We start from the raw sequence: 16929 nt of genomic DNA on the forward strand, positions 1-16929 counted from the left end.
GGAGGAACTTCTCATTCCAGTTAAGAGAGGAGAGGAGGGAGAAAAACTAACATGTTAACTTTAATGTCTATAAGCTACACACTGTGTGAAAATCAACCAAAATAACAGGAGTGAATGAAATTGCTAGAGAACTGTAAGAGCTTAATACATTATTAATGAGGATGAAGCATGTGCCTATATCTAAACTATAGCAACCATGCAACCATCCATCCATTCATCCATCCATCCATCCATCCAGGCATCCATGCTTCCGTCCATCCATCCATCAATCCATCCATGCATCCAGGCATCCATGAATCCATCCATCCATCTGTCCATCCATCCGCCCATCTATCCATGCATGCATGCATCCTTCCATCCATCCATGCATCTATGCATGCATCCATCCATCTGTTCATCCATCTTCCCATCTGTCCACCTATCCATCCATTCATCTATCCATCTGTCCATCCATCCATCCATGCATACATCCAATATTTACTGCTGCCAGGCATTGGCATCGATAATGGACATAACCTGCCTGGTTAAGAAGGGACAAGAGGGTGATGACATAGCTAGAAGGGGAGAAGTGGAGCCAAAGAAAATTTTTGAGAATGATGGTTGGATATGCTTAAATGCTGATGAGAAAAATACAGTTAACAAGGTAAGATTGAAGACAAAAAAGAAGAAACTAACTTGTCGGTTTGGGTCCCCAGGAAAGAAAGGGATGGGGTGAGGCAAGTAAGGTAGGAGAAGTGTGGCAAAAAGTTGAAGTTCCTGTCTAGTGATAGCTATAACATTGACCAAGTTTTCCCCAAATACCCTGTAATTTTTTCAGAAACAGCCCAGGACCAAGAGAAGAGAAATGTAGAAGGAAGGCCAAGGCAACATTCTTGGAATGGGCAGGGTGAGACATGTAGCCCTATAAACATGGGCAGTGTTTGGAGTCACAAACCTATAGAGGCAGAGAGAGGAGAGACCAAGGGAGCAAAAACTTTGTTTCCATTCCAAAAAACTAAAGAGAACTTCAGCCTGAAAGAATGGATGGTTGTTCTTTTTAGTTCTCCAATGCAAATTTCTTCTGGAGACCATAAAATTAGCAAAGGTGTCCTATAGTCTGTTCTGCAGAAAATGAATCGGCAGACATCCATTGAGAAAAGAAGCCAAATAAATTCTTGGCAGAGCCTGAGGTTGATATTATAACAGGAGAACAAAAAATAAATAAATAAAAAAGTTAGAATCAAACTGCTCTTTCACTTCTTTTAAAATTTTTGCACCAAGAATCCTACAACAAGATACATTCTCATCCAGTATTGTCCCTTGTTCCAAGGTTTCTATGGTTCAGATTATTTTGTACTAATGATGTTCAGGGCCTTTGTCTCTTGGATTCTCAGAGTCCTCCTAGTCTTACTGGTCCTGGGACTGGGATGCTGTGGGTCTCATGCAAATTCAGTACAGATGGAGCATGGCAGATGAGAGGACACCATGAGGGCACCATATTGCCAGTGGGAAGAGAAGGCTGCCAGTTTGAATGGCTGCCCTGACACAAGACCAGCCTTGTGACTTTGGGCAAGGGTAGCCTTAGAGTCCTGAGAATGAAATGATCATGGGATGTCCTGTGCTCTGATCTCATTCCTGAACTCCAGCCTAATACCTAAATCATATGTGAGTGCATGCATTATAAAACTGGAAAGCCCAGAACAAATGCGAGGAGGTGTTTTAATGAAGATAACACACAAATCAAGGGACTGTGTCTGTGCATGTGTGCATGCATGTACACATGTGTCTATTATAGACACAGGATCCTCCAATTCAGCTGATGCCACTCCAGTTCGCCACTATGTGGACAGAGCCTCAATATAGTGACTGAGGAATATTTCTGAGAGACAGAAAGTCCAAGAAACATAGCATGATTCATTTGGGCCTCCTTAAGCCGGCTGGCCAGCGCTAATACAAGATGGCCAAGGGTAGTTTGAGACCTCTCATTTCCTCCCAAACTGTTTTCACACTAGATCTCCTGACATTTTCACCCATTGTCAACAATGGGCTAGTCCAACAAGGTGGGGAGGTTTTCACTGCCTTGTCCCAGTGAAAGGATACACCGTGCCTCTGAGCAGTTTCAGAAAATTCTCCCTGAGTTGCAGATCCAGTCATAGGATCCATCATTGACCAACTCAGTTTTGAGACTAGACAGAAGCCATCAAAGGACTGGGGAGTGTGGGTTCCTTGTTGGATGTGTGGAAAGGAGGTCAGACAACCAAATATGACTGCCAGGAAGCAAAAAAAAAAAAAAAAAAAAAAAAAATCCCAAGGTAGGTGGTCCATGGGAATGACAGGATTTAGAAAGTATAGGACACAGATAAGCAGATAAACAGCTAAGATTATTTTCATTTACTCCTTCATACTTTGCCCCAAATACTCTCTTTCCATTGCTTAAATCCCTTTCCATTCTTTAGGATGTTACCTTTTCTGTGACCTTTCTCAACTCCTGACTCCTTCCCCAGGGTAAGTAAGTAATCTGCCTCCTCTCTCTGCCCCCTACCCTGGGCCCAACTTAGTTATGGTAATTCCTTAACTCATTCAAAAACATTTATGAGGATCTACTACATTCCAGGCTTAGAGAGGAGCAGAAACACAGTGAATGTGACATGGTCTATGTCCTCAGGGTACTCACAGTCTCATAGGGAGACAAAAAGTAAAAGCATCTTAATGCAGTGTGAGTGGTGCTTGGTGGAGAAATCAGACTTGGGATTCAGGGAAGGGAATGTGGGCTTAGCCTTGAAGGGTAGTGGAAACCAACAGTTCTGAAAAGGGGGCTTGTTGCCTGGCACAGGGCAGAGCATTCTCAAAGGCCCAGAGGCAGCAAACAGCAGGACACATTTGGAGAACTACCAGAGACATTGCATGGCTGCAGGAATGGCAGAGTTTGGGGAGTGACTGGAGATAATGGTAGAGAAATAGATGGGGATGGAAATAACAAGGTACGGCTTCAAAATAATCCTGAAAGCTACAGGCTGCCAATGAATGATGTCAGAGTAACTGGCTCTGACAGATAGTTTGGTGAATTTTTTGAAGATCCAATCCAAGTAGGAAGTTGCTAGACTAATCCAGGACAAACATGCCAATGGCCAGAATTAAAGAAATGACCATCTATATGAGAAATACTTGAGAATCAAAACTGACCAGACTTCATTGCTGACTGAACGTGGGATGGAAGGGAACAGAGAGCAACTGACAACTTTTTGATGAGGTTCATAGGACACAGAGAATGGTAGGACTCGTCCATGAGATGTGAAAGATAGGAAGAGGAGCAAAGCTGTCTGTGAAGACAATGAACCTGCTACAACTTTGGGACACCCAAGTGGGGCTATTTGGATTTGCTGCTGTGGGAAGAGGGCTGTCTGGGAAAAAGATTTTGGGAGGCCTTGTTATCCTGACAGTGCTCAGCAAGCCATGGATCTGTGCCCAGAGAGAGTGTCTAGATTGGGAAGAGCAGAGAAAGCAAACAGCACCAGCAATGTTGTCCCAATCTCCTCACATACAAAAGGGGAGAACTATGTTCTCTTATGAGAACGCAATGAGAAGATAAAGCTTTACTCATGGCATAGGCTCAGAACACAGAAGACTCTTGCTGGGTCTGACTTTCCCTTCTTGTAAATCACATGTTTGGTGCTCAATACCACTTTCTTACAACAGAATTCTAGAATTTTACTTCTTTTTTCATCTTGAAAGTTTATGTGAGTTAAAGATCAGTGAGTGTTCACAGAAGTACCCCAGATATTTTCTGAAATGGTCTTTTTTGATAGATGACAGTCGTTTTTTGAGTTCTTTAGTCTGACCTCAGCAAAAACAAGATAAGAAATGATGTATCCAATAATCCCATTTACATAATGGCACAGAGCTCAGATGAATATAGTAACTGTTAATAGGGTTTAGATTGAAATGTTAAATTCTGACCTTCCTACCTTGTTATGCTTCAAAGTTATATATATGGTAATAATAGCCATCATCATTGTCCTGTCCTTAAATGAATTAACTGGATGTGACATTTGGAGATTTGTCAACATGTCACTAAAGATTCAGTAGAGTGGCTAACAGACACATGAAAAAATGTTCATCTTTAGCCATCAGGGAAAGTCAAATCAAAACCACATTGAGATACCACTTTACACGTTAGAATGACCAAAATTAACAAGACAGTTAAACACAAGTGTTGGAGAGGATGTAGAGAAAGGGGAACCCTCTTACACTGCTGGTGGGAATGCAAGTTGGTGCAGTCATTTTAGAAAACAGTGTGGAGATTCCTTTAGAAATTAAAAATAGAGCTACCCTATGACCCTTAAATTGCACTACTGAGTATTTACCCCAAAGATACAGCTGTACTGAAAAGAAGGGCCATATGTACCGCAATGCTCATAGCAGCAATGGCCACAATTGCCAAACTGTGGAAAGAGCCAAGATGCCCTTCAACAGATGAATGGATAAAGAAGATATGGTCCATATGTACAATGGAGTATTATGCCTCCATCAGAAAGGATGAATACCCAACTTTTGTATCAACATGGACGGGACTGGAGGAGATTATGCTGAGTGAAATAAGTCATGCAGAGAAAGTCAATTATCATATGGTTTCACTTACTTGTGGAGCATAAGGAATAACATGGAGGACATTAGGAGAAGGAAAGGAAAAGTGAATTGGGGGAAATCGGAGAGGGAGATGAACCATGAGAGACTGTGGACTCTGAGAAACAAACTGAGGGTTTTGGAAGGGAGTGGGGTGGGAGGTTGGGTGAGCCTGGTGGTGGGTATTAAGGAGGGCATGTATTACATGGAGCACTGGATGTGGTGCATAAACAATGAGTCTTGGAACACTGAAAAAATAAAATTTTTTTAAAAGTTAAAAAAAAAAGATTCAGTAGAGTGGCAATGACCATGATGTCCCTGTTCGTGCCTTTCTCCCATAACTAGGATTTAAAAATGATGTTTCTGGTTTTAGGGAAGAACTTTCAAACAGTCCCAGGAACAGGTCAGACTCCTATTGTCAGAACCCTGGCTGATCTCCCCTACTGTGCCTCCTACCTGTTCCCTTCTGTCACAAGTGGCTTCTCTGGATGAGTGGTGGAGACCATAGGGAAGGCAACATTGTGGACTGCGTCCCCTTCTCCTTCGTGCAGGAGTGGAAGGCTGTCTTCTTCAGCTGATTCAGCTGACTCCTTCTTACTCCCATGATGGGACCCTCCATCAAGCAGGTTCCCAAAATTACCTATAGAGATGGTAGCAAGGGGAGAGAGGTCAGATGTCAAAAAGCAGAATCAGGCTACGTGGCATAAAGATCCAAGGTCATATCCTCCCAGGACAGAGAAGTAAGATCTCAGTATGAAGGTAGGAAGTGTGATGGTCAGACCAAAGAAATAAGATTAACAATGATGGTGAGTCATCATCTACATCCATCTTATGTCCTCTTTTGTAAAAACTACTTAAGTCACAAACTAATTGGATTCCATCTCCACTTGCTTCTGCTCCTTGGAAGGACACCCTCATGATGGGAATCAAGACCTTCTCTAATGGAATGCTCTTTCCTGGAAAGATTTTCCCAGCTGTATATCACCACAGGAAGATCATCGGGAGTTACAAGAACAGCACCCTCAATGTGCACAGAACTTCTCATGGATTAACTCAATACACTCTTGCAATAGATTTATGAAGAGTTATTGCTATGCCTAGTACATAGTTAAAGAAACTAAGACCCAGAGAAATCAAGAGCCTAGGAGTAATGGAACTAGGATTAGTAATCCAAATCTTTCTAAATCCAAACTATACTCTTAATCCTTTTTTAGCATGAAAATAAATCTATCCCTTCATATTGACACTAGAGTAAACAAAGAACTATTCATTTCTTTCTGAGGTGCAAACCTCTGCCAGAATGCTACTATTTCTATGTAACACAATAACGCACTCACTCAAGAAACAGATATAAAGCCAGTGTCATGTGCCAAGCACTGTGCTTGTTTGCACTCACCAATAGAAACTTCAAAGCTAATGGGTTTGTCTCCAATCTTCCGGTCAATCATGGTAGCTTCAAAAAATGCTCCAAAAAGTAAAAATTCCTCACATTTTTCGGGTATAACCTATAGAAAGAAAAAAATATTTAGACAGGTCTGGCTCTATTTTTTTTTTTATTACCAGGAAGCTGAATTAGTGATGTTAACTAGTCCAGAGTGATTTGTAAGCATTTGAATTTCAGTGTCAGCCTGAAAGGGAACATCATTTCCCCACTCATCAGGCAGCCAGGAACCAGGACCTACATATTACAAATCAAAATTGAGCCATCTATCTAGAATGATGTAATCTCAACCTTCTGAGCTTCTGCCTTGCAATTAAAATCTGCTTTTTTTTAAATTTTAAAGACAAAGATTGGCATGTGTATCTTCTATAGTACTATTGGTAAAACACAGGTTTGGAATCACTTTCAAGTGAGCAGCCACTTAGAAAACAGAGAATTATAGGATCAAACCCTTACATTGTTTTATGAATTATACAGGATGGTCGCATACATTATGTTTGTTCCTCAACAACCCCAAGAGGTTGGAATCTGGATCATTCCCATTTTACAGGTGAAGAAGCTGAGGAAACTAAACTTAAGGTTGAGTTTATTAAATTTCCCAAGTATTCTGACCACAGACCAGGGCTCTTTGAACTCAACCATGTGTTAACCCAACACCTTGGTGCTGCTCAAAGACTTCCTGAAATAACACTTCCTGAAATAACACGAGTCTGGATAAAAGAGACAGAAGGGCTAGGCACTTGCGTGAGCATCAGCCCACCCAGTGCATCCAGGACGAGCTATAAGCACATGGAGGGTCCCAGGATCACATCTGCTTTTACACTGAAAAGGGCCTTGGGATTCACCTGCTCCATCTTCCTTCTACCTGAATAAACTAAAGCTCAGAGAGATTAAGGGCCTTCTGTAGGTCACATAGCAAGTTAAAGTCAGCCAAGATTTCAGGCTTGGGCTCCACCAAATCTTCCCTCTCAAGGAAAACTACATTGTGGAAGACAGGACCATGACAGGTCACAAGACAGGAACCATCCCAACACAACCACAACAGTTTGTAGATGACTCCTATTGATGTGGAACAGGTTGATAGTTCAGGGAGCAGATATAGCTGAGACACAGACACAGCATCACATTTCTGAAGAAAGAGGTTGAATGAGCTGCCATACAGTCTGTGCTTCCTGGTTTCACAGCCGGATTGATTAAATTCCATGGAAAAAGCAATAAGGTTCATCTAAGGAAAATAAACAGTTGCAGATTTAGAGCTGAAGAGCCCCATTCAATCAAGAGCCCTGAACCCTGTCACTTCAAGAGCCAACAGGTCTCAGAAAGGTGAGCTTTCCTTCACACAGGAGCCTCCTTGCTGTTGGCATCAGCAGGAAATGTTTCTATTGATCAGAAAATGTTGGAAAGGGTGGGGACCCAGTTCTGGATCTTAGTCACAGAGCACACAGCCCTCCCACCTGCTGCCACTGTACACATTGGCTGTAAATAAGCCACTTATCTTGCCTTTCTGGGGTCAAGTTTACTCTCTGGGAGGAGGTTAAAAAGCGTTTGAAGACCTGATGGGAATATACGCCATGTAGCCTTGAAGAGAGATGGCAGACTTCATAGTCACATAAATTTTTGTTCAAATCCCAACTCTGCTACTTCCTAACTCATTGACTTTAGGCAAGTCATGTCCACTCTCTGGTTGTCACTTTCTCTGTCTGTGAAATAGACATTGTCATAGGGCTTACAGGGGGGAATAATGAGATCATCCACATGGAGCACCTTGTATAAAGCCTACACATAACAATGCCACAAGAATGGTATTTCAACAGGTGGAATTCATCTCTTAATCCAGTCCATCCTTCAGGTCTAACTCAAATGGCTTTCTTTTGGAAGCATACTTTGATTTCCTGAGTTTGAGAAATGATGATGGTCATGTTTACTGAGTACTTATTATGTGTCAGATGTGGTATTAAGACTTTTACCTACATTATCTCATGTAATTCTCATAACCACCCTAGGAGGGAGATGCTTTTATTTTTATCTGTTTAAAGATGAGGACAAGTAGTCTGTGAAAGATTAAAATATCTGTCCAAAATTATTAAAAGTGCCTAATGTTTATTGAGTATTTACTATGTGCCAGGCTATGTTCTTAGCACTTTGCATGTATTAATTCATTAAATCCTCACTATGAGCCCATGAAGTAGAAATGATTATTGGAAATAAGCATAAGGAGCTTAAGTCATTTGCCCAAAAATTCAGAGGCAATGATTCTCCAGAGGCTGGTCAGTAACAACTACTACATCTAAAATCCAGCTGTCTTACTTGAGAGCCCAACATTTTAATTGTTATACTTCATTTACTCCATATAATATTAGTATTTTATCTGTAGCTCCCTATTGCATGTTTCACTTTTTAATTCCTGTACATTTATTTTATATGTTTTACCTCCCCTTCTATATCATAATTTCCATGGAGTCAAACTCTATTTGTATTCCTACCAATATTGAGGATGATGTTTTTTAAAAAAAAAGAAGCTAGTCAGTACATGTTCACAGAATTTGAAAATGAACACATCTATTAGATTAGTTATGCTCTGTGAAAGCTTGGCATAGGGAAATAACCTTTGATGGTGGTAATGAGGGTGAGCTGGAAAAGCCAATGTCATGGGATCTCATTTGTCCAGGTATGCAATGAGAGCATGGCTGCAGCAAGGGAGATAGGAGCTCAGGACCCTGGAGAGCTAAAAAAAGAAGATTCTGCAAGAAGAAATATTGCCATGTCTGAAGCTATAGAGGCTCTGGAGAAGGTAGAAAATATGTCCACAAATCCTTGGACACCCTGCACTCAAAAGATGAAGCCTAATTTCTCTCCCCTCTCAGTGTGGGCTGGGCTTAGTGACTTGTTTCTAACAATTAGAATGTGTCATAAATATCAGTGTGTGACTTCTATGGGTTTGGTCGTAAAAGATATTGACATTTCTGCCTTGTTCTCTCTTGGATCACCCAGTCCACTCAGGAGGATGCCAACTGCCATGAAGATACTAAGAAGCCTAGGGAGTGTGGAACTTTGTCTTCTAAAGGGTCCATGAGGAACCACAACTTCCTCCTAACAACCATGAGTGTGCCATCTTGGAAGTGGATCCCACAGTTCCAGTCAAGCTGTCAGATGACTATATTCCCTACCAACATCTTGATTGAAACCTCATAAAAAATTCTGAGCCAGAACCACCAAGATAGGTATTCCCAAATTCCTCACCCACAGAAAAACGTTGCTAAATTTAGGGGTAATAGTTATATAGCAATAGATAACTAATAAACCCAGCAAGAAACTGACCCAAATGAGAAGCCAAGACGAAGAGAGGAAGGAGAAATAAGGGTTTGAATATGACCTGAATTTTCCCTCTCCTAATACCTTCTACCCAAGAACCAAGATGGGCTCTTGGACTTGTAAAAAATGTACACTCTACATAAATTCCAAGCTACCATTGCTTTCTGCTAGAATTTTTTTTAAGATGGCCATAGCAAAATATCTTGAAGATACTGATGTGGATTAAGAAAATCTTCTATTAGGCCTCTCTTGGTAATTCCTGTCTAGAAAAGAATGGCCAGTCTCAACAGTAGGAAAGATTGCTACAGAATCAGATACAATTGGATATCAGTATAGGTGGCTACTTAAGGTATCCACAGTACCTTATATCATTTCCAAAGCTGGCATATATTCTGAAAAAATACACATAAATACAATCACATCAAAGCAATGTCTTCTAACAAGAAACTGACAATACACATTTCCAGAGAATATTTCCCAATAGACAAGTTCATAGGGGAGAGCTAGGGAGGTCCACAAAATATGCAAAGTAGGTCCAAAAAACAGGGTGGCGAGCTCTGAACAAATCATAAACACTGGTCACAGTAACAGCAAATGTACTACTGGCCTACCATAAACATACAAAGAACCCTATCGATCATTTTATAGGCATTCCCTCATTTACCCAGGAGATGCCTAGGACAAAGAGACTATTACTACCCCATTTTGTTGATGAGTAAACTAAAACATGGAGAGGTGTTACTATCAGAACCACGAATAGAATCAACCCTCAAGATTTCCAATCCTGAGCTCCAACCTCTTCCCCACACTGCTTCTTAAGATGTATTAGATCCCAGCAGTTAAAATGAGTGGCTCTGCTAAGGCCAAGGTGACCCAGACCACCATCTCCTCCTTTCTCCACCCAAAATGATGGTCTGGTTGACCTGAAAAACATACTCACAGACACAGAATCATCCAGATTGAGAGCTAGAATCCACTCACCTCTGCTACTAACAAAACACAGTCCCTTCATTTGCTTAAGCACAAAGCAGTCTTGCTACTCTAAACAGTTGGTGGGTAGTGCTTGGGTGGCTTAGTCAGTTGAACTTCTAACTCTTGATTTCAGCTCAGGCCATGATCTCAGGGTCATGGGATTGAGTCCCACATCAGGTACTGAGTGTGAATCCTGCTTGGGATTCTCTCTCCCTCTCTCTCTGCCCCTCTTCACCCCTCCACTCTTTCTTTCTCTCAAATAAACAATCAGACAGTTAAGGGGATATTCACAGTTTGTAGTCCTCTGGGAGACCCAGATCTCTTTCCCATCATACAGAACCAGGCTAGAAAAATGCTAATGTGTTTTATGTTGAGTAATAGGCCTTCTTTGAATTGTGATTTCTTAGGCAGGGGAATAGGTTTCTCAAATTCTTTCATCCTAGCTTGGCACTCACTCTTCCTCCTCTTCATCCCTCATCCCACATTACCTCACATCCAGAGCATATGCTAGATTAATAAAGTTCAACAAAATCAGACCACAGATAGAGCTCAGTCCATTCCCCCACCCCCACTTTCACCAGCTATCCCAGAACACTTTTATTTCCCTTTCATCTTGATTCTCATGGGATTCCCTGTTTTGGGGGGAACACTGGAGGGATTGATCATGAGCAGATGGCTGTGATGGGTCCTGAATAGGCAGTAGATTGATCCAGAATGCAGGGCTGGGCCAACACACTTTATAAAGGGAGAGTGAGACCTGTGCATGCCTTTGGGAGCCTGTGGGAGCTGGGGTGGCAGGTGCTACCTTCATTCTGGGCTTACCTCACAGGGGTTGTGGAGGGCTCAGACCTACCTGGGGGGGCACATTGAAAGGTTCCACCTCTACCTCTGTTGAGTTGGTCTTGTCTGAAACCTGTTGGGATTTTCCGTCATCAGTTTTGTCACCCTTGTCTTTACTGGAGGCTTTGGAAGACTTGGAGTCTTTGTCCTTTGAAGACAATTTGAGATCCTTGAGTGCCTTGGAAAATTTAGATTCCTGCGACCCTCCCGAGAGGATCTCCACAGCAATTTCCACCAGGATTCTGCCCCTGAATGACACGCCTTCTCCAAAGCCTTCATTCAGTTCCTGGAAGTCGTCCATCAGACTGTGGTTCCTGGGTGAACCATACAGGTTAATCCAGGCAGGTCCGAAGGTTGGTAGAAAGCCTGTAAAAGCCCCACATTTTAGTTGCCCAGTGATGTTTCCAAGTTGATTATTTCTTGCTTTATGAGAATTGTGCACATTCATTTAAAATGTAAAATATACAGAAAAGACAAGAGAAAATATTTACAGAATATCCCATCCCCAGAAGAGCCACAATTGCCACTTTGCTACATTTGCTGTATTTCTTTCTGACAAGATCTTCTGGCATGCACACGTTTATACTTTTTCACAGCTGTCATGATACTACCAGTGCCAACATGCATCCGTGTCTGTTCATTCATTCAACCCATGTTCATTGAGTCCTGACACGTGCTGGGCACTAAGCTAGACACTAAACATGGAGCCCAGTGGAGAATGAAGTAGAAACAAACATTAAACACATAAATATCTACATTATAAGAGCTAAGCAGATTTACCTTACGCAGCAAGAACAAATAACAGGCTGAGGAGGCATGGAGAGGGGTCAGGCAGCAAGAGAGAGATTCTGTCCCAAAGGAGAGTCAATTTTAAGAAGGAGAGATACCGGGTTAAAGGGGATAAAAAGAGTTTATGGCTCCTGATGTCTAATTTTCAAAAATATTTTATACATTTCTTTGAACACCATCAAGATGTTCCTGAAAAGCTGGAGTAAAACATGTTTACATCAAGTTGGGATATCCCGAAGGTGGCATGAGTTCTGCGTAAAGCAATCCTGTGGCAAACCCTTCCACGATAGGAAGACTTAAACTGTATGTATTTACGGAGGTCTTTTTGTGGTGTCACACTGTGAGAGGCATAAAAATACGTAACTCTTATTCTCTACTTCAGCGAACCCTTTGGTATATACATTATATGTACACACATACACATATATATGCATAAATATATTCACCAATTAACACTGATTTGTGGCGCAGAGAAAGATTGCCTTGGGATTTTAAGGAGGCAGGGGTTTGTTGGGATATTTAGGAAGTTATCACCTGCTAAGTTAGGTTTTGCAGGTAAAGAAAGAGTAAAGCTCTCCCCTGACCGGTGGATTCGCTGGGACTCCTCATTTCCTCCCTGGCTCTCTGAGTGTGTAGCCAGCAGCACCTTCCTGCAACAGTCATGTGCTTCTAACAGTGAGTTGGGGGCACAACATCTTCTGGACTATTTAAATGTGTAAAAACCATTCTTAGCTTGTGAGCCATACACAGTATTTGGCCAGCTGGTTGTAGCCCATGGACCACAGTCTATCAATGTCGGATGTAATCTAAACTCTTCATTTTTTATCTATGAAACCTAAGGCCCAGAGATGGTGAGTGACTACCTCAAGGACACACTGTGATGCTCATGGAACTCCTGGGACCAGGACCAAGCTTTTTGGCTCCCACAGCCAGCCTTCAGCTACTGCCCTGAACCAACCCAAAGCACAAACCACACAGAACATGGAAATGCCTAACGCACTGCCTGGTCCACTCCTTTTGTTATGAAAAGGAGGGCTTCCAATCAATCGTTTTGTGACCCCATTTCCAAGTCAGACACATGAGGCTTTACCTTTGTCTCCATCCTGTTCATTGGAGATTTTCTTCAGGTCGATGAAATGGGTGGCCAGAGCTACATCATTCATGCTGCCTTCGTCCCACACCTGGATTTTCACCCTCCGACACAAAGGAGGAAACATTTCCTTGAAGACCACCTGTTCGTGCCACACAGGATCAGCACAGTTCTTCTGCACTGTGGTTCGCCCCTAAAAACAAAGCCAGCAAGGTATAAGCCATCAAAAGAAAGGAAAGAGGCCCTCTGAATTGACTGAAGAAAACTCTTCAAACCAGGAAATATAAAGTAAGTTGCCAGAAATAATGAACCTGCTTCCACCCAACACCCATGGAAATCTGTTGCACCCAGGAACATTATAGTAGCCCCTCCCCCTTATCCACAGGGAATGCATCCCAAGATTCTAGCGGATACCTGAACCTGCGGATAGTGCTGAACCTTATATATACTATGTTTTTTTCCTATACATACATACCTATGATAAAATATATTTATGAATAAGGCATAGTAAGAGATTACCACCAATAATACAGAAAAGTTAAAACAATACTGTAATAAATATTACCATAGATCCTAACAATCTCAGCGTACAATTTCTTTCCCTTACTGAGAACTTTTACCTTTTCACTTAAAGGAAATACTGCTTCTCTTTGGTGTATCTGAATTGCCAGGACCACTCCTCCTATGTCTAGGGGACATTATTAAGTAAAATAAGGGTGATTTGAACACAGAAACTGCCATAGCGCCATAGTGTACCCGATAACCCAGGTGGCTAAGTGACTAACTGTAGTCAGGGCCGACTTGCTGGATAAAGGGATGATTCACATCTGGGTAGGATGGAGCAGGATAATGCAAGATTTCATCCTGCCATTTGGAACGGTGTGCAATTTAAAACCCATCAATTGTTTATTTCTGGAGTTTCCCATTTAATAATTTCAGGCCATGGTAGGACATGAGTAACTGAAACCATGCCAAGCAAAACCACAGATAAGAGAGGAATACTGTGTACTAACATCCTACTCTGCACCAGACACCATGCCAGGCTTCAAGGACAAAGAGAGTAATTGATGGGTCCTGCCCTCAGGAAGTTCTCATAATCACAGGGGGCTGGGAAAAGGCCAACCTGCCCGTTTTGAATATTAGTTACTCCATGCATCTCCAGGAATGAAGCAGATATAGTTAGACCCTGAGTTTGTATCTTATAAAATTAGGACCTCATGCAAATCACTTCCCTCTTCTGGACCTCAGTTTCCTTGTCAGAAAATGGAAATGATGTCCTATATGACTTACGGGATCCAAGTAAAAAAATACTACAATATTCACCCTGCCAAGAGGAGGAGTTCGAGTAGCAAATACTGTGAGGGCAGAGACAACATGTGTGTCAGCCAAAGCTTCAAAGTCCAGCCAACCAGGTTTAAGCTGTGACCATGTGCCCAGGCCCTGGTACTTTCAATGCCTCTTGAGCAGGGAACAACAGGGAACAGAGATGTCTAGGCTTATGCAGGACAAGAACTACCTGCGGAGACTGGGGAGCAGATTGGGAGGCAGGTAGCGATGTTATAGAGCCTGGGGACGAGTAACAGCTCAGAGAATTAGCCAGAGGTAAGGAAGGAGGTCTATCCGCCTGGGTCCTAAATCGGCAATACCCCATAGCCCCTCTCCATGATCTTAAATGGACAGTGAGTGGGTCACCACCACACCCACTGTCCTGCCATGTGACTCAGCACATTTTGTGACAAGCTTTCTCTCTTAAGGCACTTCCTAATTTTTATTTTAATTTATTTCATTTGATTAGAAATGTCCTAGGTAAAGAGCAGAGTTTTGGCCCTGGTCTGCTGTTGGTGATGACGACATTCCTTACCACCTGCCCAGCAAAGGACACCTTCACGAAGGGGTCCACGAGGTCCTTGTTGTCACCCACAAATGCTTTTGTGACGTTTGCCATGATGCTGGAGTTCATTTTGGGCAACCCCTCTGCTTTGTACAGTCTCACATAGAATCTGGCCCAGGGTCTCTCTGATGGAAACCCTTGAGGGATCAAAAGGTTCCTTGAGGGAGAACAAAAAACAAAAAACCAAAACAAACAAACAAACAAAAACTCTCACTTAGAAGAAGAGAAAAAGGTAAAAGCAGTTTAGAGACAGAAAGAAGGACCCTGATGTAGGAGAAAAAACTGAAAAGATCAGGATTCAATGCTAAAATGAGTTTTCTTTGTGGTGTAAATGGCAGCAAAGGGTATGAACAGAATGAATGCTAATTCCTTCAAATCTTTGAATTATAGAATAAACACCATGTCCCACTCTGCACTTTGAAAAAGGACATTAAGTCTTCCCATTTCACAAACCGCTGGTTGAAATGATAATTCCTTCAAAGAAAAATCAGCCAAATTCAGATAAATAGGATAAGCTGAGGGATAGCTTATCTATTTTGGGTTATTATAGGGAGACAGGCTGTCCTTGTCCTAGAAGCTGACCTCCCAAAGGCTAGTGACACCTTGGATAAATCGCATCTTGGTGCCTCTGATGGAGCAGAATCCCAGGTAAGCCATGAATTTGGCAGTTCTCATGTGCCCACAAGGAAAGGGAGGGAGAGGGAGGAAGGAGAGATGGAACCTGCGACATATCATTTCTCTTGCATGACCCTGGATGAGCCTTGTCTCACTTTTCTATTTGCTCCTCAACATCGGGAGTTTTGGGGTTGGTCTTCAAGACGTCGCCTTTCCCAGTCACGCTGATGTCACACTTCAGGTACCCCTTCGTGCCAGTCCTGATGTCACCAGGGTCTGTGAGTAGGGCCCACTTGTCACAGAACTGATGACCTGTAAAAGCGTCCTGACAGCTCAGATCCTCTGCACAGCCGGACTCCGCTGGTGCAGCCAGTCCTGTCCAACACCCCAGGTGGTGGCCCTTTCCAGTATTCCCAGCCTCATGCTGCCTCCTCTCCTCCCCCATTTCTTTTTGTTCCCACCCTCTTGTCTGTCTTCTCCAACCTGCCACAGGTATTTGGAAAGCCTCCCACCCGGTGCCAATTGCCTAGACAGGTTGTTAGCTTGGATAGACTAGGAGAACATTAATGGAGTAGAGAATCCACATATTCTTTCACGGGCTGTAAATGGGGCTCATGCGTCTTTTTGTTTGGTGGACACTGTCAGTCCAAGCTTTAAAAGCTCTTAAAAAATCTAGACCTCTGGGGCGCCTGGGTGGCTCAGTGGGTTAAGCCGCTGCCTTCGACTCAGGTCATGATCTCGGAGTCCTGGGATCGAGCCCCGCATCGGGCTCTCTGCTCAGCAGGGAGCCTGCTTCCTCCTCTCTCTGCCTGCCTCTCTGCCTGCTTGTGATCTCTCTGTCAAATAAATAAAAATTAAAAAAAAAATCTAGACCTCTGGCTTATATTTTAAAAAAAGCTGTTAGGTCTTCCAATACAGAATGCACAGTTCCATGTGTTAGCAGGTGGTAAGGGAGCTGAGGGGCCACTGTGCCTTTCATGTGGGTTGTAAGTGTTCCTGTTCCCCACGGTCTGCAGCAGGCCTTATTAGCCCCACCCACTGCACTCTGATATACCCAGAGGCTGGCCCCCTGGACTCATGTGAGTTGGAATTGCTTTGAAGAGAAGGGACCTCTCATGAGAAGATCTAGATCTCTTGACGGCCTCCTTACTTATCAGCTCCCGACCTTGGACAAATTACCTGCCTTCTCTGAGTTTCACTTTCCTATAAATCAGAGATAATAAGAATTATACAGCAAAACCTTATATGGCATGCCACAGCCATTACTCTGAGCTAGGTTCTTTATGAAGCACTATATATCAACTTAATCTTCCAACAACCCTGGAAAGGAGGTATTACTTTATCTTCATTTTCTCTGAGAAGAAGCTGAGTCGTCAA

At 42.6% G+C, this 16929-nt stretch overlaps 1 protein-coding gene across 4 annotated transcripts in view; it reads right to left on the bottom strand.

Moving 5' to 3' along the window:
• The window catches only part of FER1L6 (fer-1 like family member 6), a 155013-nt gene that overhangs the window by 82798 nt on the left and 55286 nt on the right, over nucleotides 1-16929 (bottom strand). For all 4 annotated transcript variants that reach the window (XM_047728475.1, XM_047728474.1, XM_047728476.1 and 1 more), the window contains 6 exons: nucleotides 15708-15864; nucleotides 14908-15094; nucleotides 13047-13239; nucleotides 11181-11533; nucleotides 5999-6107; nucleotides 5059-5242 (listed from right to left, as the gene is read on the bottom strand). In XM_047728475.1, coding sequence (XP_047584431.1) covers nucleotides 5059-5242; nucleotides 5999-6107; nucleotides 11181-11533; nucleotides 13047-13239; nucleotides 14908-15094; nucleotides 15708-15864 — 1183 coding nt within the window. The remainder of the gene's footprint in view (nucleotides 1-5058; nucleotides 5243-5998; nucleotides 6108-11180; nucleotides 11534-13046; nucleotides 13240-14907; nucleotides 15095-15707; nucleotides 15865-16929) is intronic.

This window comes from Lutra lutra, chromosome 4, assembly GCF_902655055.1.
Source record: "Lutra lutra chromosome 4, mLutLut1.2, whole genome shotgun sequence".
Taxonomy (NCBI): Eukaryota; Metazoa; Chordata; class Mammalia; order Carnivora; family Mustelidae; genus Lutra; species Lutra lutra.